The sequence below is a fragment of the Tenrec ecaudatus genome, chromosome 4 (assembly GCF_050624435.1).
Source record: "Tenrec ecaudatus isolate mTenEca1 chromosome 4, mTenEca1.hap1, whole genome shotgun sequence".
Taxonomy (NCBI): domain Eukaryota; kingdom Metazoa; phylum Chordata; class Mammalia; order Afrosoricida; family Tenrecidae; genus Tenrec; species Tenrec ecaudatus.
In genome coordinates, this window is record NC_134533.1 from 137,192,783 (window position 1) to 137,216,963 (window position 24,181).

The window sequence follows — 24,181 nt, forward strand, 5'->3', positions numbered from 1 at the left end:
AAGAAGAGGCTTTCTGCTCCCATAAAGACTGGCAATCTCAGAAACCCACAGGGGCAGTCTGACCCTGTCCTACAGAGTCATCAAGTTGACTTGATGACAGTGAGTTTGTTTATTTTGTTTTGTTTTTGTATCCCTAAGTAAGATCACATCTCCAAGGACAGGCGTTGGGATTTGGAACACATATTCTTAAGGGAAGAGCTTGCATGTGTGAACTGCCCAGGCGGTGTAAAGGGACTAGCTTTCAAAAGTGTCAGGTTTGGAGCTGTTAAAGAAAGACGAGAGGGAGACTCAGGCCCTGCTAGACATAGGCAATTCTTCCTGAAATGACCCAGATTAAAGCAGCCCTTTGCACTATCTGACTTGCAGAGTCTTGGAATTGACATCTAATTATATAACGAAAATAATCGAAGCCGGTTTAAACAATACAAATGGTAGGGAAATCCCAAGTAAGACAGTTTTATCTGTAGGAGGTAGGACAGGATGTTATAAATAGCAATGGCTAACCGTGTTAGTCCGGGTTGACTAGAGAAACAAAGCCAAAGAAACTCATATACATATGAGAGCTTTATATCACAGAGCAATTGTACATTAAGAAAACATCCCAGCCAAGTCCACAAGTCCGATATTAGCCCATATACCCAATACCACTCTATAAATTCCTCTTCAGACTCACAGAACACATGACACCGAATGCAGGAAGATCACAGACCAATAGGTGGAAAGTCTTGTGGATCTAGTGGTGGTGGAAGCATCTCAGCACCAGCTCTGGCTCCATCATCATAGCTCTATGTGATTTGTCATCAGGAATGTGTAACAGAGAGAGTGTGTGTCCTGCCTCCAAGGCGGAAGACAGGAGTTTCCAGAGTCCTCAGAAGGCCATGTATACTCAGAGAGAGGCCTCATTGGTTTTGACCTGATTGACAGGCAGTCAGCATTCCAGTGCCTAACCCACAGCACCACCAGGGCTCATAATAGTCATACTCATCACCAAGTCAAAACCAATCTGAGCATTCTGTTTCAACAAAGATTATGTAAAACTCCTTCACAGACAAGGTGGCTGATGGGAGGCTGGTCGGCATTGGCGGCTTCATGTTGTTTATAAGCAGAGTTGGACAGCTTCCCCACAAGAAGCTTTATTCATTGGTTAAAAACAACCACCCACAGTGGTCTAAGTCTCCGGTGTTTATGAGTTTGAAGCTATATGGATTTCTACCCTTTCTGGGACCCCTTCCACAGATTTACTTTGATAGAATTTGCCTGGGTGAAGCCTAGCTGGTGAACTCTTTGAAATTATTTTTTTAATTGTTAGTATTTCAAACCATATACACTTAATCTAAATACTATGAGTGCTTTGATAATATTTTTACAAACTCCTATGAATACATCTTTTATATAGTTTACACATGCACTTTTTGCCATGTACTCATTTGATAATGGAAAATTATTCAGGCAACGATGTCGTGTGTTAGTAATTTAAACACATGCACATGTGCATAAACATGGGTCTTAATACTCAGGATGAGTTTTATTTTTAAGAAGAAAAATATACGGTCATTGATTCTGTAAACCTTTTGAATGTTTTATAGCTTAAGACACCATTTAAAAAATTTAATGTCTCAAACATTTTTTGTTATTAATTACTTTTATTGGGGGTTTTTACATCTCATCGCTATCCATACATTCATCCATTGTGTCCAGCACATTTATACCTATGCTGCCATCATCATTTTCAAAACATTTTCTTTCTACTTGATATTCGCTCCTCATTTTGCCCCCTCCCTGTCTCAAACATTTTAATACTTAGATAATTCTGCAAGTCATTCTCTCTGAGGCATTTGTAAATATATTGCTGTTGTTCTTACAAGCTGTTGAGCTAATTCTGACTGACCGCTTCCTGAGGCCAGCGTAGAAGTACATGCTCCATGGGGGTTCCTAGGCTGCGTGATTTAAGGAAGCAGACCACCAGGCCTTTCCTTTCTCAGGGCCTCTGCTGGTTTCCAACTGCCCACCTCTCAGCAGCCTAGTGCTTAGCCATTGTGGGCCCAGGGCTTTTTGGAGAAATCATTCCCATCTAATTAAGCAACTCTTTTCCCTTTGATTATTTAAATTTGAATTTGGGTTTGGTTTTGTTAATGTGATTTAGGGCTTTTAAATCATTGTAGTGTGGAATGCCTGGAGCATCACTCAAAGGAAGAAAGTGTAATGGGAGCTTGAATCCTAGATAACAGCTCTGCAGGCTGTCGGGATTTTGTTTCCTCTTACACACTTGCTTTCATTTTTTTAAATAATAGATTTCGCCTTCATCCTCCCATTTATTTACTTTAAAAAAAATCTTCTCTAAATAAATAAAATAATCTCTCCAGATCTTGTTACGTGACTAATTTCTAAGCATGAGAAAGCTCAGCCAATGTCTTAGTCACCTGGAAAGCATTTTATTAGAAACTGGTGGGAAAACTTTGGATCCAAAGAAGAAATATCTTAATGAAATGTGAAACATATGAATCCACCATTATTCCAACTTTATAGTACTTTTTAAAAAATTATGTAGATTGGCAACAGATGGGTTCAAAATTAAATTTTACTTTTGTGTGCCTCTGTGATGCTTCTGCAGAGCGCTGGTGGCCTAGTGGTTATGCATTTGGCTGTGATCTGCAGGGTCAGCTGTTCAATACCACCAACCGCTCCTCAGGAGCGGTTCCACTCTGACCAATAAGGTTCCTGTGAGTCGGCATCGATCTAGGCAGTGAGTTTGGCTTGGTGCTGCTGTTGCTGTTAGCACCTTTTCCCAGATTGCTGCTTGTGAGTCTTCTGTAGCTAAGAAGTGCCTGCCCTGGCAGTCAGTAGTGTCCCCTTTGCTTCCCTGAGGCAGCAGGCAAGGGGGATGCCAGCCTCCGGTCCTCTGGGTATTTATGCATCACAGTGAGATTCTCTTTCATTCACCCATTGGAAGAGGCTCTTGTCAGCCCAAGTGTCCATCATCAGATAAATGAAGGAAAAGGGGGCCCATCCATACAACAGAATAGCCATAAAGATGTTTATAAGGAGAAATGAAAGAGAGATGCAACAGCCTGAGTCCAAAAGCACTGTGCTGAATGAACTGAGTCAGGCGCAAAAGCACAGAGGCTTTATGACCTCACTTCCTTGAAATATCTGAACCAGGGGCCGTGTGGCAGAGGTTGGAGTTTAGCTGGAGAGGGCACTGCGTCCTCTCTCAGGGAAGGTCACGGTGTGGAAATGCATAGCAGTGCTGGCAGCATAACCTGGTGTCAACGCCATTGAACTGCCACTGGTCACAATGGCGTCCTTTGGTTTATATTTCACCGTAGTGAAATTAAAGGGACTTACAAAGTAAGAGAGACTTAATTTTTAAAAATCTGCCTATAAAGGGTATGATTGTTCATTAAATCAAAGCTCTCTTCTAACATTTTTATGACGCTTGTCCTAATGCAAAAAAGAGAACACTTAAGAACCATTCCATGGACCTTGGGTGCATTGTTCTTAGCTTTTTTAGAAATGAATCCCATCAAGTAGGCTCTGCCAGTTCAGCAAAAAGAAGACATCACTGTCAGCTCTGTCACTGACCTTCTGGCTTTAGCATACTTAAGCTCTTTAAATGGATGGCAACGTCTGTCTCCTGCCTTCAAAAAACAAACAGCCCTTTCAGCCACCATAACACACACACACACACACCCCATACCACGTGCTCCAAACACATACCAATACAGCAAATATCTTAAATTTTTTTTCTATTAGCTTTCTTCTAGAGAACTGGGGAGAGGCGGGGGGGGGGGGAAATAAAAAGAAAGATGAACTGGGTATACGGGGCCCTTCCCACTCCCAACACACCCTCAATTTTACTATCGTATGTGGGATGTGAAAGCTATATAATCTACCCATACTTCTGTACCCATAAATGAACATAGCTTCCAAGTTTGAGACCCCAATTTAATGCTGATCTAGATAGAGTTGAGATGATCTGTTTAAAGAGGTTAAAAACGAAAGAGAACGAATACCATGGTTTTGTTAGTTCGATAAGAAGGATAACCAAGAAACGGACCATTTTGAGAGAATGCATTTTTGTACAAAGGGAAATCGTGGTACCCTCGAAAACTGGGGAGAGGAAGAAACTCTTTTGAGGTTCAACAGGGATGCTGTGATGACCCTTCTAATGCTGTGCTTTCTCTCAAGATTATTGAATTGAAGTTTGAGAAGTTTGACGTCGAACGAGACAACTACTGCCGATATGATTACGTGGCTGTGTTTAACAGCGGAGAAGCCAGCGATGCTAAAAGAATTGGGAAATATTGTGGCGATAGTCCACCAGCGTAAGTAAACCCAAACCAGGCCTGACTCTGGGCCACCCAACCCATGTATTTCAAGAGTAGAATTAAGCTCCATAGAATTTTAAGTTACACCTGTGCCTTCTCAGATTGTTGCTGAGGGGACCTTAAAGACGTAGTAAGTATGTTTCTTCAGCAGCCATTCATGGAATTAAGAACCCTGCCGCTAACTAGCTCCATGACCTTAGGCAAGTTACTTCACTTCACTTTGCTCGAGTCTGGTGCACTAGCTGGTGGTGCTTTGGGGTAACATACGTATTTCACACGTTCATATACAATCCTAGTGGCCATTGAAATGACCACAGCTTGCCTTCAAAGTTACCATTGCCACCGATGCCCTTTGCTACTCCGTGGTTCAAAGACAGATCTCATGCGTCAGTTGATTTTACATGAGCTCCTGTGATGTTCCACAAACCTAGTGGAGCTAAAGCAAAGTATTTTGCAGTTTTTATTTACTTACGTTTATTACGTGGAGGTAAATTCAGGGTGGCCACTGAGAAAAGTAGAAAGCGAGGAGGGAAACAAGGAATGAGAACAAGGGTTTAATGAAAAGAAAATAAGAATAGAGAAACGGGAGAAGCATTAAAGGGCGACAAAGGAAAGCCCCAAGCAAGCTGGAGGAGCGCTGTTGCCGAGCCCACTGACCGCGGCCGCCACTCTGCCGGCGCTGCACGCTCCTCGGCCTTGTTTCTCTGCCCGAGCCCGCTGCTGTAGCTCTGGTGACACTCGTCTCCCTAAGCGACGTCCTTTCCCTCCGCCCTTCCACTTCACCAGACGTGATGCCCTTCTCCCAGGTCTGGGCTCTCTTGACAACATGTCCAAAGTACGTAAGGTGAAGTCTCAGCATCCGGGCCTCTAAGGAGCGCTCTGGCCGGACTTCTTCAAAGACAGTGTGGTTGTTCCGCCCAAGGTACTGTCGAGACTCTTCTTCAGCCCCGCAACTCACATGCATTAGCTCTTCTTCAGCCTTCCGGATTCAAAGCCCAGCTTGCACATCCATCGGAGGCCACTGAAAACACCCTGGCTTAGGTCAGGCGCACATTAGTCCTCAAAGTAACATCCTTGCTCTTAAATACTCTACAGAGGTCTTGTACAGATTTACATAATGCAACACGTCTTTGGGTTTCTTGACTGCTGCTTCCATGAGCATTGATTATGAACACAAACAAGAAAAAAAAATCCATGACAACTTTAACTTTTTCTCCATCGATCGTGATGTTACCAATTGGTCCAGTTGTGAGGATTGGCTGCAATCCTTGATCTTCATCGGCAAGTGCTTCACTTCCTCCTCACTTGTAGCAAGCAAGGTTAGGCCATCTGCATATTGCAGGTTGTTCATAAACGTTCCTCCAATCCTGATGTCACACACTTCATATAATCCAGATTCTCTGGCTATTTGTTCAGCATACAGATGGAATAAGTAGGCTGAGAGGCTTCCCTGCTCTTGGGGAAAAGATGAGCTGTCTGCTTTGGTAAAGAGTTTTAGCCATGGGAGTCCTCGGAGGCAGTTCTTTGTGGTCTTAGAAGGTTGCTATGAGCTGGAGTCAACTCAACGGCAGTGGGTTTAGTGATTTGGCCAGCAATGACTTTCAAACAAAGATGGTACTATAAGCGAGCTGAGAAACTGGATTCGTGGGAACAGTACCACCATAACAGATGAAACTGCTGTGTAAATGGAAAACACCAGACAATCTTATTCAAACAGCAGGAGCCCAGAGACTTCGAAGATAAAAGAATGGAACAAACACAAATGTAGCTTATGATGCAGCCAATTGTGGGAAGGGTTTGCTGGTGGGCCTCACTCACTTCCGAGGGCTGTGCCTGGACTGACTAGCCCTTCGTTCGGAGGAATATCTTTCTACAACTGTAATGCTTCAACAATGGGGCAGTGTAAAAAATGAGGAAATCTCTTTCTGGAAGCTTTTCCCTTGTCAAAAGTATACAAGCCGGCTGACTAGAAGGAGCTTTGGGGATTCTCCTGGTGTCTGGTCCATGCAACATCCGGAGCATTCACTGTAGCTCAAAAATACTGGTACACCCACAAGTGTTGTGTACCCAGAAGGTCAACAAGCAATACAAAGATAAATAGAGGAGAGAGCAAAACAAGGCGGACAGGTAAATTGTAAAAAGAATGTCCCAGGCGTGCTGGACCTCTGAGGAGCCCTTTGGCCTAGTCTTGGCAAGTGGCGAGAATATTACCCACTGCCATTGGGTTGATCCCAACCTGTAGCAACACTGTAGGACAGAGCGGAGCTGTTCCGTAAAGTCTGCAGGGGCAGAAAGCCTCCCGTTTCTCCTGCGGGCGCATCAGTTGGCAGTTCGTCTGTCACTCACGGCACCACTGGCACTCCTTGGTGAGGAGAACAGAGCAGTCCTTTTGGAGGAGACTACCTCTCGAAGCTGGGTCTCAGGGAGAGTTGGAGAGAGCCATAGGCAGATGGAGGACAAACTCATTCCAAGCAGAGGGAACATTAGAATTACTCCAGTTGTTGCTGGTTCCAAGTCCTGGTGGCCCCATGTGTATAGAGTAGGGTGGCTTCATGGGGTTTCCATGACAGGCTTTTCAGAAATACATCACCACGCCTTTCTTCCACAGCACCTCTGGAAGGACTCAAACCATGACTCTTCAGGCTAGTAGCTAACTGTGTTAGCTCTTTGGATGACCCAAGAGCCTGAATAAAACAGAAAAGAGAAAGATGCTATTAATGGAGCCTAACCTGGACTTGGAACTTAGAGATAGAGCAGAGAGGTTGAATTGGGCCCCATGGTGGGATCCCTTAGAGGAGCAACATGACCAAGACCAACCTCAGAGCCATCCAGTCAGCTCCGACGCGTGGTGACTCGTAGGACAGAGTGGAGCTGCTCGCATGGGTTTCGGAGGCTTCATATTAGCAGACAGCCGCATCCTGCTGCTGTGCAGGGATGGCGGGTTCACACTGCTGACCTGGGAGGTAGTAAGTAAATGGCCACTAGGCTCCCGAGCCACCAGGGGCCCCTGTGAGATGACCAGTGACAGTAAAACGCCCGTACTTAATAATGGGAACATGGGGGCTAGCCAAGGAGCTGCAACAGTGGCCCGGGTCAGGGCTACGGAGGAAGGAAAGAGAGCGGGCACAGCGGGGGGAAATAGTTAGGAAGTCAGAATTGGTGGGACCCTGGCAGCTGAGGGGCTTCAGTGACTGAAGGAAAGGAAAGATTAGAAGTTGACAAGCCAGAGGTCACACAAACAGAAGACAGGCAGCAGCACCCTCGATCTGCCCCTGGGACTTGCCAGCGCACAGTGGAGCCACACTGAGATGTCCTCTTGCCATCGCCCTAGCCTGCAGGTGGCACACGGTCCTCGGGCGTTTGCGGCAAGTTAGCTCACTAGCAGCCTAACCAAAAATGTTTCTTTTCGTCACTAAAATCCTCTTCCTTGAGAAAGTGCAATTTCAGAGCTAATACCTCGAAAAGGAGTCCACAGACAGGGCAGTAAGTGCTCCCAGGCATCACAGTATTCTCCTGAGAGGCTGACTGATCGTGGTGGGGCTTAAGGTTTCCTTCACTGCCTGTGATGAGTGCGTTGTATAACTTTATCCCTGATGTGAGATTTAACGTGTTTTTTTTGCATAAGTTTCTGCATAGATTGCTCTTCTTCTTTAATGGAATGAGTTTTTTTAAAAAGACATGTAGACTATTTCTGTAAAGGGCTTGATTTTCATAGCTTTGCTTAAATGGCGGTGGCCACCATGTAACTGGGACCATACATGTTGGCCTGCCCCCACTCTTTGCTCTGGTGATTATTCGGGGCAGAGAACCCTCCTACAGTTTCCTGTCACATGAGAGTCAATGTACATCTAGCCTAAGGTGACCAGATTTTCACATTGGTAAAGCAGGACACCATTGATAAAACTCATATCCTGGCAAAATAGCCACATGGCAGCCCAAAACCGTATACCCTAGCTTGTTTGCATTCTTTCCAAAAATCGAGACTTTTTAAAAACGCTGCAGGACGCGGGAAATTTTGTTAAAAATCGGGACTCTCCCGCCAAAAGCAGGATGTCTGGTCACCTTAATCTAGCCACCTCTCTACCCATATAAAGCCGGTGCTGCTGTTGTTACCTGCTGTCAAATTGAGTCCGATTCATGGTGACACTGTGTACTCTACGGTTTGCAAGGCCGTTATCTTCCAGAGGCAGATTGCCAGGCCTTTCTTCCTTGGTACCACTGTTGTCACCTAGGGACTACTAACATGGCTGATCAAAACCAAACCCACTGTGCACGAGGCGATTCTGATCCACAGTAATGCTATAGGACAGAGAACTACTCATAGATTTTTCAAGACTTTGCCTGTAAATCTTTACCAGAGCACACCGACTCGGCTTTCTCCTGCAGAGCAGCTGCGCGCTTCAAACCACCAACTGGTTTATTCGCAGCTGAGTGCTTTAATCACTGAAGCGCCAGGCTGATAGGGAAAACGAGCTGATTTCATGGTTCGCTGTTCCTGCTAGGATCGGTTTGATCTGAAAGATAACCACATGGTTCAGCGGCCTCAGGGAGTTTAGTTGAGCAAGACCTTTTTTTTTTCTCCCACTCCTGGGTTTTAAAAATTGATTTAACGAAACTGACGTTTCTCTTAGGAGTCCTGTTGGTATAGTGTGTTACACCTAGTGCTGTTAACTACAAGGTCAGCAGTTCAAACCTTCCGGCCACTCCTCAGGAGTAACATGGGGCTTTCTACTCCCATAAAGAGTTACACTCTTGGAAACTCACTGGGGCACTTCTACCCTGTTCTAGAGGGTCGCTCTGAGTCAGAATTGACTTGATGGCAGTGAGAGTGTTCTCTTTTCTTTACATTTACTTTTATTTTACATTGTTTAACAGTAAAAGCTCACAAAACTACTGTTCATGTGTACCTGAGGACATCAGACCCCTAAGGCTTGAGAAAGCTTTTGAGCTTCAGTTAGTTCCACTAAATCTATAGTACTAGCTACCAAACAACCTAAACAGCTTCACAGTTAGCTCTTAGGATGGCATGACCGTGTGAATCAAATAATTGCTTTCTCTTTCTCCTTCATAACATTTTGCTGTGGATAGAGCAAACAGAAATGTCTCCATTTCAGGCAGTCTGTGTGTACTTTGTCATAAGTAACATTTTTTTTCTAATTGAATTCAACAAGTATTTATTGAGTGCCTATTACGTGTTAAGTATTGTTTCAGTACCTGAGACACATCAGAGCGCAAACTCCTGTGGAGCTTACGGTCTAGTGACAACATCTCCTGGCCACTGTGACCTGTGAGGGCAGGTCTGCACCTCTGTCTCTCCCTTAGCTGCCCATGGGGGGAATAAGCAGGCCTGGCACACACATGGGCGACGTGCTTTGTGTCCTGTAGTGCCAAATGGTCACACACCCCCCACCACACCCCAGACAGTAGATAGGGCCTGGAAGTTGATTTTTAATTAAGAAAGCTACTGCAGGCAGGTCAGGGAGATGAGGCAGATCGTCTGGTGAAGGGTGCAGCAGGGGCTGGGCTGGCTACACGAACTGCTGCTGCTGCTTGGTGGCTGCCTTGCTGGCCAGGTTCCGGCCATCTCGGGAGCTGCCAGTGCCGTCTCCGTTGACTTCTCTGGGCTTCCTTGGCGCTTTCAACAAGCGTCTTAGAAGGGGCCTCACCTTGCAGCTGGGCCAGCATGTACTCAAAGCGCTTCATCATCTTGGTCACATCGCTTTCAACTCGCCAGCCCCAATTCCTGGACAGCTCCGGAGACAGCAAACAAGGTGGAGGAGACCCTGGCTTCCCGGTGGATTTTGGTCCAGCCCTGCTGTCTGCATTCACGTGGTTAAACACAGCACTCCTCCTCCATGACAAGCCGGGCATGTATGTGATCATGATCCGATTCTGTGGGTCCATGACGGAGCCCCCAGGATGTACCCCGAGTGAGCGACATTGCAGGAAGCCGTCTCCGGCCCTGTGGGGAGTCCTGTTGGTCTTGGTCAGGGCTCACCTCTGGTGCACTCTGCTTTCTGCCAGGACCTGCTGGCTAGGCATTCGGGAACCGCAGCCCGAAGGTGGCGAACACTTGGTCCCAGGAACTCCGTTTCTCCATCGTCCCTGCCAGAGAGGGCTCAGCACCCTCGCAGCATCGGGGGTGCGAGCCCGGGGTGCGCCTGCCACACCGCGCCCAACCTGCCGCCACCCTGAGGTGTGGTCAAAGCCGATTTCATTTCTTTCTAAACAGCTTTCTTAGGACATAGCCCATACACACCAGTAACTTGGTCATCTCAAGAAGAGTGTACAGTCCTTAGCACACTCAGTTTTAGAACATACTCTTTCTTGTACTCCTTGTTGTTAGCTCCCCATTTCCCCCCTACCGTACCCCCAAGAAATCGTGAATCCAGTTACTGGCCACAGGTTCACCGTACTGGATTTCATATACCGAAAAATAACAAAAACCAAGCAACAAGCTAACAATAACAAAATAGAGAAAAACCTCAATAGAAACGAAAGCAGAAAGTGTTGAGACTAGAACAACTTCAAAATGGGTCAAAAGGGAGACCAAATGTTAAAGTGTCAAATTTTAGCCTGCCCCCGGAGCCTGCTTCCCAGGCTGTGGAAATGCTGTTGGCTTACAGCCATCGTCGTAGTTCAGAGAAGTCGTGACCTCCCCAGTCAGCTGATCTGAGGTGATTGTGGAAAAGCAGCCACAGCCTCAGTGTCGATTTTGGTCACAAGGGCTCCCACAGTGCCCCGGTCTGGGGTCCAGGTCATGACTGCCCACATGCCCACTGTGGGCCTCAGGCACACATGGGATTCTCTGGACGTGGGCATTTCTTCCACAGAAAAGGGTGGCACTCACTCAGTCGTCAGGTGGTGGGCAATCGTTCACATCAATGCAGCTCCCACTGAGCAAGGACTCAGCAACAGTCGCTTCTAGCTTTACTATTTAGCAGAGTGAAACTTTCTCCTTTTAAAGTGTAAATAAATGATCATCTAATGCTGAAACTAATCGAAAGGGAGAATATGCAACATTTCAGAAATTCTATACATTATATATATATACACAGATTTTTTTTCTTCTTTTAGGCCAATTGTATCAGAAAGAAATGAACTTCTCATTCAGTTTTTATCAGACTTAAGTTTAACTGCAGATGGATTTATTGGTCACTACAAATTCAGGCCCAAAAAATTGCCGACAACCACAGCCCCGCCCGTTACCACCACGCCCACTGTAACTACAGGTAAGTGTATCTGTTTTTGAGGTTTCTATGCAAGCTTTGAGAGAAAATTTATTTTGAAGTGGAAAAAAATTGAATAAGGGAAAAGGCCTTAAAAATTCCCTTACATGAAAAATTATATTAGGATACAGGGGGAGGAGAGGGTTCCAAAGGTTGTGAGAAAGTCCGTTTTCTTTTCATTCCCTTTCTCCACTGAACTTTCGGAAGCCCCCTTGTATGAGTCACTAGTGACATAAAGGTATGGGTGGAAGAACACACATACGCTAATACATTTTAAATGCCACCTAAGCCACTGGTTCTCAACCTGTGGGTCGTGACCCCCTTTGGGAGTTGAATGACCCTTTCACAGGGGTCACCTAATTCATAACAGTAGCAAAATGAAAGTGATGAAGTAGCAGTGGAACTAATTTTATGGTTTGGGGGTCACCACAACATGAGGAACTATATTAAAGGGTCGCGGCATTAGGAAGGTTAAGAACCCAATGTTGGCCATTTAAATATTTGTAAGAAGCCTATTCTAAGCATAGACTAAGTTTGCTTATCTGGTACTTATAGAATTATTTTATTTTATGACAAAGTCTCAGGCTATTTTATGACAGACTTTTAAGACCCCAATTTTTACCCATTTTTTACACCTATCAATGTTGGATTTAGTCTTTCCCCTTCTCCAAATTGTGTCCCATGCAATGGATCATGTTTTCAATCTGGAGTAAATTAAAGAAAATATATTTCCTATAGAGATATTCAGGGAGCCCTGGTGGTGTAGTGATTATGTGTTGGGCTGTGATCTGCTTGGTCAGTAGTTCAAAACCACTAGCAGCTCCGCAGGAGGAAGACTGGGTGTTCTACTCCCATAAACAGCTACAAGGGATCACTAGGAGTCGGCAGTCCCTCCATGGCAGTGAGTGGTTTGAGTTGAAATAAGTAGCGTCGGCCTCCATGATTCTAGTGGCAGATGGGAATCTCTAGTCTGGGACCTATGTTTGAGCCAAGAAATGGAGAGGCAGAAGTGGGGTGGGGTAGCTAGACTGCACCCTGTCAGTTCCACCTACTGGGATTTCAGGCCTTAATTGAAAAGCCCAAAGCCAGCGAAGAAGTGAGAAGGAGAGACCCGAGGTTACTCTATGAAACAGCCTGAAAAACAACAATAACACACAGCTTTTGTTGACTCGGTTTTTGTCTGCGTGCACTCTGCTTCGTGCAGGCCTGGCGCACACACTGCTGGGCAGGCTGGCTTTGCTGGGCTCTCCACAAGTGTGCCATTCTGTGGCCTGCTCGTGTACTGCCTCATGCGGCCTCTGGTGTTTCAGCTCACCTCCGTAGACTCTGGTGCCCACATTCTTTCTGATGATTTATCTGGCTGCGCTCTGTCACCAAATGGCTCCCTTGCTTTTACGTCTAGTTCTAAACTTTCTCTAAAACTGAAGACCTGGATTTATAGTTATTGCCTAGAAAATTTGCAATAGCTAGTGTGGTCATAATTTCTTCAGTAAGAATTGATGCCAAATTAGTTCCAAGGAGGAAATACCAAAAGCCCAACTCTTTCAAGAGCTAATCTGCTCCATTCCCCCACTCTTACCCTGAATATATTCCCTCACGTCTCTGGGTTCTGCGAATCACTGCAGCATCCCTCAGAAACACTGGTAAATTTGAGGAAAGGGCTCACGTGATAGTGGGCGCTACTCAGTGCAAAACCAGAAGGGCAGGCGGGGGAGCCAGATGCTGGGTCCGGGAGGCACTCTCCACTCCTGGCTCTTGCTGGGGATGAGATCAAACCTCCTGCCTCTCAGAGGGCTCATTTTATACCCAACAGGAAGGTCTCTGCAGGGAATCCTATCAGTATCTTCCCCCAGACCAGTGCAGGGAATTACATGGTGCAATAAAATTAACATATAACTCTTCACCCAAATATAATATTCTATTCTCCACTCTGGACTGTGTCTTATTTGTGCACATCAGACCTGGGGCCTCTGGCAGGATGTTTTCAGTAGGCATTGGCGTCCTACTAGCCTCCATCAGACAGGCTTTTTCTCAGGCCACTCCAGAAGCAGCTTTTCTCCTCTCAGCAGTAGCATATCATTCCCGACATCCATTGCAACAACAATAACCAAGATAACCATTAAACAAAGAGTGTGGTCCAATTCATGCCCTCTCTGGTTCCTTAGCAGATAATGCCCTCCAAATTGGATTATAGCCACAAGCAGAGCGAATCCACAATTACAGTATATTACATAAAGGATTATGACTGGAAGGGTCATATTAATTGAGCTTAACTCAGCTAGATGTTTAAGCAAACCAAACTCACTGCCGTCAAGTCGATAACTGACTCATAGTGACCCCTTGTGGGTTTCCCAGACTGTAACTGCTTACAGGAGTAGGAAGTCTAGTCTTTCTCCCTCACAGCTAATGGTGCTTTCGAACCGCCGACCATGTGAATCACAACCCAGTGCCAAGTTTTTCTCACTCAGCTCATTTTGATCACATGCATCACGGCCTCAAACCTGTGTCTCCATCCTTCTTCCCCAAGACATGGCCTACTTCATCAGTAGCCATACTTCTAGGAGCCATCTTGGACTTCTCTATCTCACCTCCTCAGTCCACTCACAGATCAGACCAGGTCACGTCCTCACAGCCATCATCTAGAGCTGTGTTGCCAATAGTGGCAACCACTGTTGACTGTGTGCCACATGGCTAGTGAGAATGAAGAACTGCATTTTAACTTTAATCATAGTTCATTGTAATGGCCTCATGTAGTTAATAGCTACCATATCAGAGAGCACAGGAACGTAGACTCCTTCAAGTGGCCTCTCTGTTTCCAGCTTTTTGTTCCATCTTCAATCTCTAATATGTCTTTACTTATGCTCTATGCTAAGTCTGGTATCAGGCATCAGAAGACCCCAAACAAACAATCATAATATTGCGAACGAGGGGGGTTGGATTGGAGACAATAAGACATTCCCTCACAGAAAGGTCACAAGGAAGGGATGAGCCAGCCAGGGTGCAGTATAGCACAAATGAAACACAACATTCCTCTAGTTCTTTAATGCTCCCTCCCCACCACATAATGGGCCCAGTTCTACCTTACAAATCTGCCTAGACTGGAGCATGTACACTGGTACAGATAAGCACTCTCAACACACAGAACCCAGGACAGATAAACCCTGTCATGAATGGTAATGGGAGTAGCAATTCTATGAATGTAAGGGGAAGGGGAAGGAAGAAGGGGGAGAAAGGGGAAACCAATCGCAATGATTGATGTATAACACCCACACCCCAGGGGGGCAAACAACAGAAATGTGGGTGAAGGGACACAGTGGATGGTATAAGATATGAAAATAATAATTTATAATTTATCAAGGGGTCACAATGGGAGGGTTGGGGAGGGAAGGAAGAAGGAGGAGTTGATACCAAGGGCTCAAGTAGAAAATGTTTTGAGAATGATAATGGCAACAGGTGTACAAATGTGCTTGATACAGTTGGTGTACGGATTGTTATAAGGGCCACCAATAAAATGATTTATAAAAAATAAAAGGAGATCAGCCAGTTCTTGTGACTCTCCAGATGAGCTGTGCTATTGTAAAAAGACATCGAGATAGCCCAGAGAGGAGCGGGACGTATTGTCAGATTTTAGTGATCTATTGGATTAGGGAGCTCAGGAAAGTGTCGCAAATACAATCAGGTTCCTGCCTTACACAGCTGTGGGGACAATGTTATCCATTCAATGGGACAGAGAACTGGATGTGGAAGTAGATTCATGAGTTCAGCTATGCTCTTGTTGGGTTTGAGGTCTATGAGATACACAAGTGGAGATGTTGTGCAGGGAATCCAGACCAGAAGAGAAATTTGAGCAAGCGACATAGATGTGAGAGTGAGTAACATACAGATGGTAACTGAAAACATGAGCCACAATATTACCAAAGGATAGATAAAAGGAGGGCTATGATTAAACCTGGAAAAATTTCATCTTCTGAAGGAGGATTTACTGGCAATGAGGAGGAGGGAAGAAAACCAGGATCAGGTGTCATGGAAGCTATGGGAAGAGAATGTTATAAGGGGAGTGGTCAGTAGGGTCAAATGTTGACAAGGCTTCAAGCCTTTCAAGACTCATTTATTGTTGCTTTTATTGCTGAAACCATGTATTTGCAGTAGGGTGAATAGAGTTTTTAATGATATGGAAAACTTTATTGAGTCAAGAGGGATAGTGGAACACATATGTCCCAAGGATTTGTGGTGATGGCCTTTGTGCTATGATGCTCATTTATTCATATTCAGGATGCAGGCATTCACCAGATGGCAGCATGTACAAAACAGAGGGGTGACAGCTTCTCACCAAACTCTAGAAGCATGAAATCTAGGTGGGCTCTTTGTGTCCCATGGGTCATGAAAGAGTAAGTAAGGGAAAGAAGAGCATGCTTCCATTTGACTTAGGAACAGGGAGGCTACTGAAGACCCCACCAAGGGTTGTGCAGGCCAAAGCCAGATAGAGTGGATTATGGTTAAGCAGAGCAAGCTGAAGAAACTTAGATGGTGTCAGCAACTTCTTCCACAAATTTGGCTCTAAAGGAAAAAGAGAGGCTATGAGACTTGACATGCTAATCCTGATGTGAAGTAGCCAGCAAAGAAGAAAGTGAACATGAACTGATGGAGAAGAATTTCTTTAAAAGGTGGAAGGAGGAGCTGGCCTCCCAAGAGCCCACAAGAAACTGACCTTAGGACAGGACTGACGTCAGCCTCCTCCGTCGGAGGAAAGGAGGAGAAAAGCCTAAGTAAAGATACTTTGGAGATTGGGTGGGGTTCTTTAGGAATTTTCTGCTATGTTCTCTATCTCCCTAGAAAATAGAGGAGGTTGCCTGTTGAGAATGAGAATGGAAACACTGGAAGTCAAGAAAATGAGAAAAACTTAAAAAGCAGCTGTGGGAAATTGGAGAGTGAATTGATTCATACAAGAGCCTGTCCCTTTGCTGAGGGTCAGCCTGTCCCTTTGCTGTGTACTCAGGTATTTGGGTGTGGGGACAGAACAAACGGACTTGATTACAGGCTTGAAGTGCAACCAGTCCAGGGCTGCTCAAAGAACAGAGGGGAAGGGAGCTTCAGCCATTGTCAAGAAACAATGGAAACTCAGTAGCATGCCTAAGGGTGTAGAGAGAGGTCTAATTGATTCAGAAAAGTGAAGCGTCAGTGTATTGAGCCCCCAAAGAGAGGAGGAAAAATCGGATGAGAGAGATTAAATTACCCATGTTCAAGGAGAAGAATATTCTGGAAAGCAGAGCGCTTGCATTGTTTGGTGAGGGAAGACAGCGTAAGGACATGTGAGTGTGTGATGGAGCGATGTTGAAAGTCATGGGGGGGGGGGTGGACCCAGGGACCATCCACGAGGCAATGGGGGCACATGGAAAGCTGTGCCCCAGGGGGCTAAGTTGGAGAGGCAGTATTCGTAGGGCGATATTGTAATTATAACTTAGCCCAAAATACAATTTTGTTACAGTTGGTTTATTTAGCTCTTCCTAGGATGCTGCCACATAGAGATGAACAATGTGCACTTTAGTAAGTTTGTAATGATGTTTACTTGGTTGGGTACAGTTGGGTTGAAATTTGACACCAGATGACAGAGTAGAACTACCCCACCGGTGTGTTTGTTTTTTCCAGGAGGGAACCCTGGTGGCGCAGTGGTTAAGTGCTTGGCTGCTAACTGAAAGGTCAAACCCAGCAGCTGCTCTGAGGAAGATATTTGGCTTCCTGCTGTCACAAAGAGTTTTAAAAAGTACAACCAGACTTAGTGCTGTTGAGTAGATGCCAACCTTCTAGTACAGAGTAGAACTGCTACTGTGGGTTTCTGAGCCTAACTCTTTATGGGAGTAGAAAGCCTCCTCTTTCTCCCTTTGAGTGGTTTCAAACTGTTGACCTTGTGATTCACAGCCCGATGTGTAGCCAGTACACCACAGCCTGGAACCCCCTATGGAGCAGCTCTACTCATTCTGTAGGCTCCGTAGGAAGCAGACTTGGCTTGATGATAATGAGTGCTGCGTTCGTTTCATCGTTTTTGGAATCTTCACGGGAGCCGCACACCAGGTCTTTCTCCTGAGACTCCAGCCTCCTGTGAACAGCCAAGCACTTCACTTGCCACTAGGCTCCATCTTGAATGATGATGACAGGCCTTATGTATTTCACTTCATCAACCAGAGCTTCTTCACCTGGAGCCATTCAGTGTGCTGTTGGCCCGTTCCCCTCACAGGGAGGGCTCTGGGGCAATGCGTGGGGTTTCTCGGTTCTTAAAGGTCCTTAAAGACAGCACCGGGGTTAAGAGAAATATTTAGTGATGGGTTGCAGCTAACTACAGATGCAACATATTTTACAGGTGAGCCAAGTTGTTAAAAACCTGCACAACGCCTAGGTGGGCATTGCATCATACTTGTCACACACCAACAAAGCTCCCAGGGTCCCCAAGGGAACACTGGTTCTTTGACCCCTTTTGTCAAAGGAAGAATTAACCTTCTCTTTATGGATTCTGGTTTCTCGTACGGGCTTTGCTAAGCAGGACACACAGGAAGGAAATATCTCTTTTGAGGCACAGGATTAGTTAAACAGAAAGGAAGATGGGAGCAGGGCAAACTTGAGGTTATCTGTCACCCACCAGAGCCCTTCAGAACCTGCAGCAGTAGTTGATAGAGGAGGGGGTTCCTCGGCTCCTCTTGAATGACATAATTGCGGTGACAGATGGGACAGAGACAGACAGGACAATGAAATCAGTGGGTTGGACTGCTCTGGCATGTCTCGTCTTGAATCTTTACTTTTCATTCTTCAAATTCAGGGGTAAAGCCGACGGTGGCCCTGTGTCAGCAGAAATGTAGACGAAGTGGGACGCTGGAGAACAATTATTGCTCCAGTAACTTTGGTAAGAAATAACGCGCCTTTTCTCTTTCATCAGAAGCTGGAGAAGGATGCTTTATCTCAACAGATTGAGGATTCAGGGCAGGTCAACAGCACAGTTCATTTGGTCCAAGAAAGGACTGAAACCACCCAGAAATTGGAACCTGAGAAGATATTACTTAATGATTTTTAATTTCTGTGACTTTTCTGCTTTCTTTTTTTTCTTTAATATGTATTAATTTCCTATTTCATGAATTTTTTTTCTCTTCTCTGTAATTTTCTTCACTTTAAAGGAAAACTTTAAAAGAAACCATTTCAGAGCAGCACAAGCTACTGCATTTAATTATGCTGGCTATTTTAAAAAGCAACTTGCAAGGGGCATTTAAAAGAAAAGTCTCTTCTCAGGGGAAGAACAGAGGGACAGAGTCACCCCTCTTCTGGGTCTGAGAGAGGTGGCCTGGCTGCAGCTAGAGCAGCGTGTCCCTGTGCAGGTGGGACTGAGGGCTGTGCCCAGGCTGTGCTGGAGTGTGCGTGCTGCAGTTCCAATCCCTGCCACGCCAAGGGCAGCAAGTAGGACCTGGCACCGCTGCTACCACAGCTTCCTGTGGGCCATGCTTCAAAGAGCCCCCGGGGAACCACTCCATTCCACTCTGCTGCAGAATGACACTTCCCAGGGAGCACACCTCACCACGAGTCCACGAAACCCTGGTTAGAGTTGGATTGGACGAGCTTGGCGTCCTCCATAAGAAGGGGCCTCCGAGAAGGACAGGCTGTCCCTAGTGCCTGCTGGTGCTCTGCCTGGCTGAGCGATGCCTCCCGGGCCGGTTCAGGTGTTCACAGTAACTGGGATGCATCACTGTCCAGCCCACAGGAATTGTTTCCCCAGTGCTGAAAGCGCCCTTTGAGAAGAACAGCACCTTTCCTTCTGGGGCTCTGGGGGAAGGGGAAGGGGAATTGGGGGTGGGGGGGTGGGGTGTGTGTGTAAAAAACAGCCTCATAAAAAGCAGTGGACTTGGGTTCTTCCTCAAAACAGGAACAGCAACTATATTTTGGTAGGGATTAAAAACAAAAACAAGAAAATGTTTCCAATGATACCTTAATTGACTTGTTAACTGAACTTAACCTTGTGGAGAAGCAATGTTACAGGCTCAGAGGAAGAGATTTACTGATAACCAGAGAGAAATGAGACCTGAGAACTGAGTCCATGATTCCAGGAGAGAGGGGAGCCGAATAGAGAGGGGGACATTTTTGACCAGACAGACAAGTGGACTGCCACCCACCTAGACACCAGTGGGCAGATGTCAGCGCCTCAGCCCCTCCTCACACCCAATCAGAAGCAGTTCAGCCTGGTGTTACTGCCTCTAAGGATTGAGCTGAAGGCTCACAGCAGGAGCCTCATCGGCTGGTCTCTTGCTTGGTAATTGACCTGCAGGTGAACTTAAGCTTTCTGAAAGTCCCTGCTAGCAACAGCTACAATGTGACTGCTATCTAGGCTCCCCCCTGGGTAATTCAAGTCTGACTTTTACTGACAAGGATGCACAATCAGATTTGAGAGGTCTTTTAGAGCCTTGTCTTTAACTTAACATTTTGCCGAGTCTGGAACTTCGAAGGATGTAGAACTGTTTTCAGTTCTGCCGCTGTTTGCCTCCTGCCACGATATCCAAAATGTGTTCTTTGCAGTATTGTCCGGCACTGTTATCACCACTGTCACTCGTGGGGGGAGCCTGCATGCCACCGTCGCCATCATCAACATCTATAGAGAGGGGAGCCTGGCCATTCAGCAGGCAGGCAAGAACATGAGCGCCAAGGTCATCGTGGTCTGCAAGCAATGTCCTCTCCTCCGCAGAGGTGAGTGGCGAGTACACTCAGTCTTCTTCCCCATGAGCTTGGGGACAGAGAAGGACACGTCTCAGAATAGCTCTGGCACCTTCACATGTTCAGTCCACTCTGCTGTTCTCAGGTGGCGTTCCATCCATTCCAACTCCTACTGGCCTTATAAGATAGAGCAGACGGGGCCCACTGTTTCCTCTCTGGGAGAGCGCCAGGGTTTTCCTCTTGTGCAGGGCCCAGGGATGAAAGCCATTTGCTTTCCAGTCAGCAGCTGAATGCTTAACCATTGCACTACCACTGTGCTCTGCTAGACCCCAAACCCCTGCATGGAATTGATTCTGGCTCACAGTGAAACCTATATGGGGGTTTCAAGGCTGAAAATCTTTACGGGAGTAAAAAGCCTCATCTTTCTCTCACAGATGAGTGGGTGGGTTTGAGCTGCTGACATTGAGGCTAGCAATTCAATGCCTAACCCCCAGTGCACCCAAGGGCTTCTTTGAAGTAAATTAGAGAAGTATATCTGGGTAAGATGGAAAGATCTGAGACTCATTTGCCAGAGGGGGCATTAAACCCACCGATGAGAATGAGTTTAAGAGAAATGGTAGAACAAGGAAAGTGTCCAGAACCGTGGACACAGGATTTTTATAAAACTGAGTTTCTTAAGTTAAAAAAGTAATACATGTTCTGCAATGTTACAAAAGTTAAGTAAGTAGAAAAGGGCATAAAATTGAAAATCCCCTTTTCCTGCCCCAGAGGTCCTGTGAAGAATTCATTCCAGAAGGTTTGTATGTGCGGTATGTGCACATGCGTCTGTGAACGCACACTTCAACCATGCACGTTGTCCTGCTGCGTCTCCCTCACAGACTGCTCGACATGCACAGATGGAGCTACAGAACAGTCCGAGGTGGCTGGCCACCTGCTGGTGTCTCTGGGAGGGAAAAGATAGGGCTCTGCAGGCGAGAAACACAGCCTTCCGAAGCGGCTTCAGGACTCCTTGGGTGGTGCAAATTGTCCAGTGCCCAGCCAGCTGAAGGCTGGTGACTTGACAGTGAGAACCCATGCAGGGCTGCCCCGGCAGCCTGGTGGAGCACTGCCCCCTGCACACGGGGTTGCCATGGGTTGGAATCAACTCGGTGCGAACTGGCAACGGCAAAGTGGCTTGGAATAACAAACAATGCAAACTGTGAGAACACATGGCCCCATCATGGTGTCAGCATCCACCTGTCAGGTCTACCAAGCTTTCCTTGGCTCCAGACCACCCTGGTGAGAGTCAGTACCCAGAGGAAGGTTATGCAGGAGAAGAAGGAAATACAGTTACTTGTACAGCACCCCAGTGGGAGATGAGAGCTCAGGAGGTGATAATATGCATGAGAGAATGTGATGTTTTGGGAGACAGTGTTGAACCTAACACAGCACCCACACTGTAGACTTTATTCAAAAACTAACACTGAAGCATTAAAATATAGTGCAACAGAAAGAAATACATTCTAATACTTTTTGTTCAGTTGGTTTTTTGCTCCAAACTTTAAAGAATGAAAACATTATGACTCATCCATGTCCTCAAGAAGTGGACAAAATTTCAGCGCCTGAGACGAGGAGTAAAGCTCCTAACAAACAACAGAGTGGAGATTAGTTGCCAGATATGTGGAAATCATGCAGCGTTATGGGATGCAGACCATCTGCAGATGGCGTGTCTGGGAGTGCGGGGTCTCTGGAGGGAGGAGAGCCTTCCATATAAACACGGTGCATTTTGTTCATTAAGGCCCTAAGTCAACGGTTCTCAACCTGGGGGTCACGACCCCTTTGGGGGAGGTCGAATGACTCTTACAGGGTCCACTTAAGACCATCGGAAAACACATATTTCCCGTGGTCTTAGGAACTGAGACACCACGCCCATCTGTCTCCAGGTGAATCTGCCCACATGTAGATATGCCCACCTATGAGTACCCAGCGTGAAGCTTGTTACCCATACTACACCATGCTTCAAGACAAAATTTCATTTATTTGTAATTAGAAACAAATATTTCACAATATAGAATCCCGTAATGTTTTTGTGATTAATCACTATGATTTAATTATGTTCAATTTGTAACAATGAAAATGCATCCTGCATATCAGATATTTACATTATGATTCATAACAGTAGCAAAATGACAGTAATGGAGTAGCAATGAAAATCATTTTATGGTTGGGGGGTCACCACACCATGAGGAACTGTATTAAAGGGGTGCAGCATTAGGCAGGTTGAGAACCACTGCCCTAAGTAGATGCATCAGACCTACAGTTCTGCAGCATGGACCCAGAACTCAGGTATCACCCTCTCCAGTTCCTTATGTTGAGAAGCTCTGGTGGTGTCATGGTTCTCATGTCGGGTTGAAATCTCCAAGGTCAGCAGTTCTAAACCACCAGCCTCTTTGAGGGAGAAAGACAAGGCTCTCTATTCCCATAAACAGTTACATTCTTGGATACACACGGGCAGTTCTACCGTGCCCTCAAAGGTCACTGACTTGACATCAACTCAATGGCACTGAGTAAGGTGGTGGTTTTTGAAGGTCATTGTGTTGACAGAACTATAATATGTACTTCAGTTAACTTTAACTCTTAGCTAATTAAAGCTAAGTCTAGCTAGAACTAATGTACAGTGATGTCATATATGGACTAGAACAGTTATCCAGAGCTAAGTTATGGTCTTGGGTGTGTCAGACCAATACCCATAGAGAAACGTTAATTTTGTGTTCTCTTTCCTTAGGTCTAAATTACATTATCATGGGCCAAGTGGGTGAAGATGGGCGAGGCAGAATTATGCCAAACAGCTTTATTATGATGTTCAAGACCAAGAATCAAAAACTCCTTAATGCCCTGAAAAACAAGCAATGCTAACAGGGAATTCTGGCAAGCCATGCTGCTTTCTGTCACTGCTTTGAAAGATCAACGTCTCTTAGTAGAAAACACCAACAAGAAGAACCAACAAACTAAAACAGCCCAAACACTGACAATAAATATTGAGAATCCCAATGATCAGACTGACCGACTCTTCCCATGAGGCAGGGTGAAACCTTATCGCAGGTGCAGATTCTGTGCCTGTGCCAAGAGGAGCCGGGTTCTGAGGGCCGACCTGCGGCTTGGTGCAGCGGAAGGAAGCAGAATCCCTGAAGCACAACAGCTTGGAAGCAGTTTATTGTTCATAAAAGGGTGGTCTTGGGAAATGAGTTGTGTGACAATGTCAACACAAGATATTGTAAGTGCAATATTTATAATGCTGTGTGATGGATCTGTATGCATTTGCTCTGAGGTGTTACATTCTTCTCTTGCATTTTTAAAAATCAATGCCTAATAAGATATTTTTGAATGCTTACATAGCAACTATTAACCTTGTTTTTACAGAAATCAGAATGCTGTAGAAAGGATAATAAAAGCTAATAAAGACCGCCGCTGCCATCAGGTCGTTCTGACCCGTGGAGCGCCCGCCGGTTTGGGAAGCACATTGCCAAGCCTTTCTCGCGAGGCTCCTCGGGGAGGCTTTTGTTGCACTGGAGCGAGATCAGACCACACCACTTGTTGAAGTTAAAAGCCTTTATTAGCCAGTGGTGGGGAGGTAGCTACTGACTCAAACACTCTCAACCCTGAGCGAAGGAAATAGGCAGGGTCATAGGCAATAGTTAAATCGGGGGCTAAGGCAGGGTTATAGGCAATAGTTAAATGGGGGGCTAAGGCAGGGTCATAGGCAATAGTTAAATGGGGGGCTAAGAGGGAGGGAACATTCAGGGTTAGATTCTTTGCTTCTCCAACCGGCAGGACACAGGGAGGGGCCAGGGAACATCTGCTGGTGGATCGGCGTCTCCCAGGATAGCAGGAGGGGCCAGAGATAACTGGGTGTCTGAGGTTATACAAAATGGCAGTTTTTAACAAAATGGAGCCTTTGTTTTA

The 24,181-nt window shown here is 45.9% G+C and overlaps 1 protein-coding gene across 1 annotated transcript in view; it reads left to right on the top strand.

Annotated features, from left to right (window-relative positions):
• Positions 1–23,707, top strand: part of PCOLCE2 (procollagen C-endopeptidase enhancer 2) — an 85,865-nt gene extending 62,158 nt beyond the window's left edge. The window contains exons 5-9 of the mRNA XM_075546799.1: positions 4,189–4,325; positions 11,406–11,560; positions 18,366–18,449; positions 20,105–20,272; positions 23,004–23,707. Coding sequence (XP_075402914.1) covers positions 4,189–4,325; positions 11,406–11,560; positions 18,366–18,449; positions 20,105–20,272; positions 23,004–23,134 — 675 coding nt within the window. The 3' untranslated portion in view covers positions 23,135–23,707. The remainder of the gene's footprint in view (positions 1–4,188; positions 4,326–11,405; positions 11,561–18,365; positions 18,450–20,104; positions 20,273–23,003) is intronic.
• Positions 23,708–24,181: the final 474 nt, after the last annotated feature.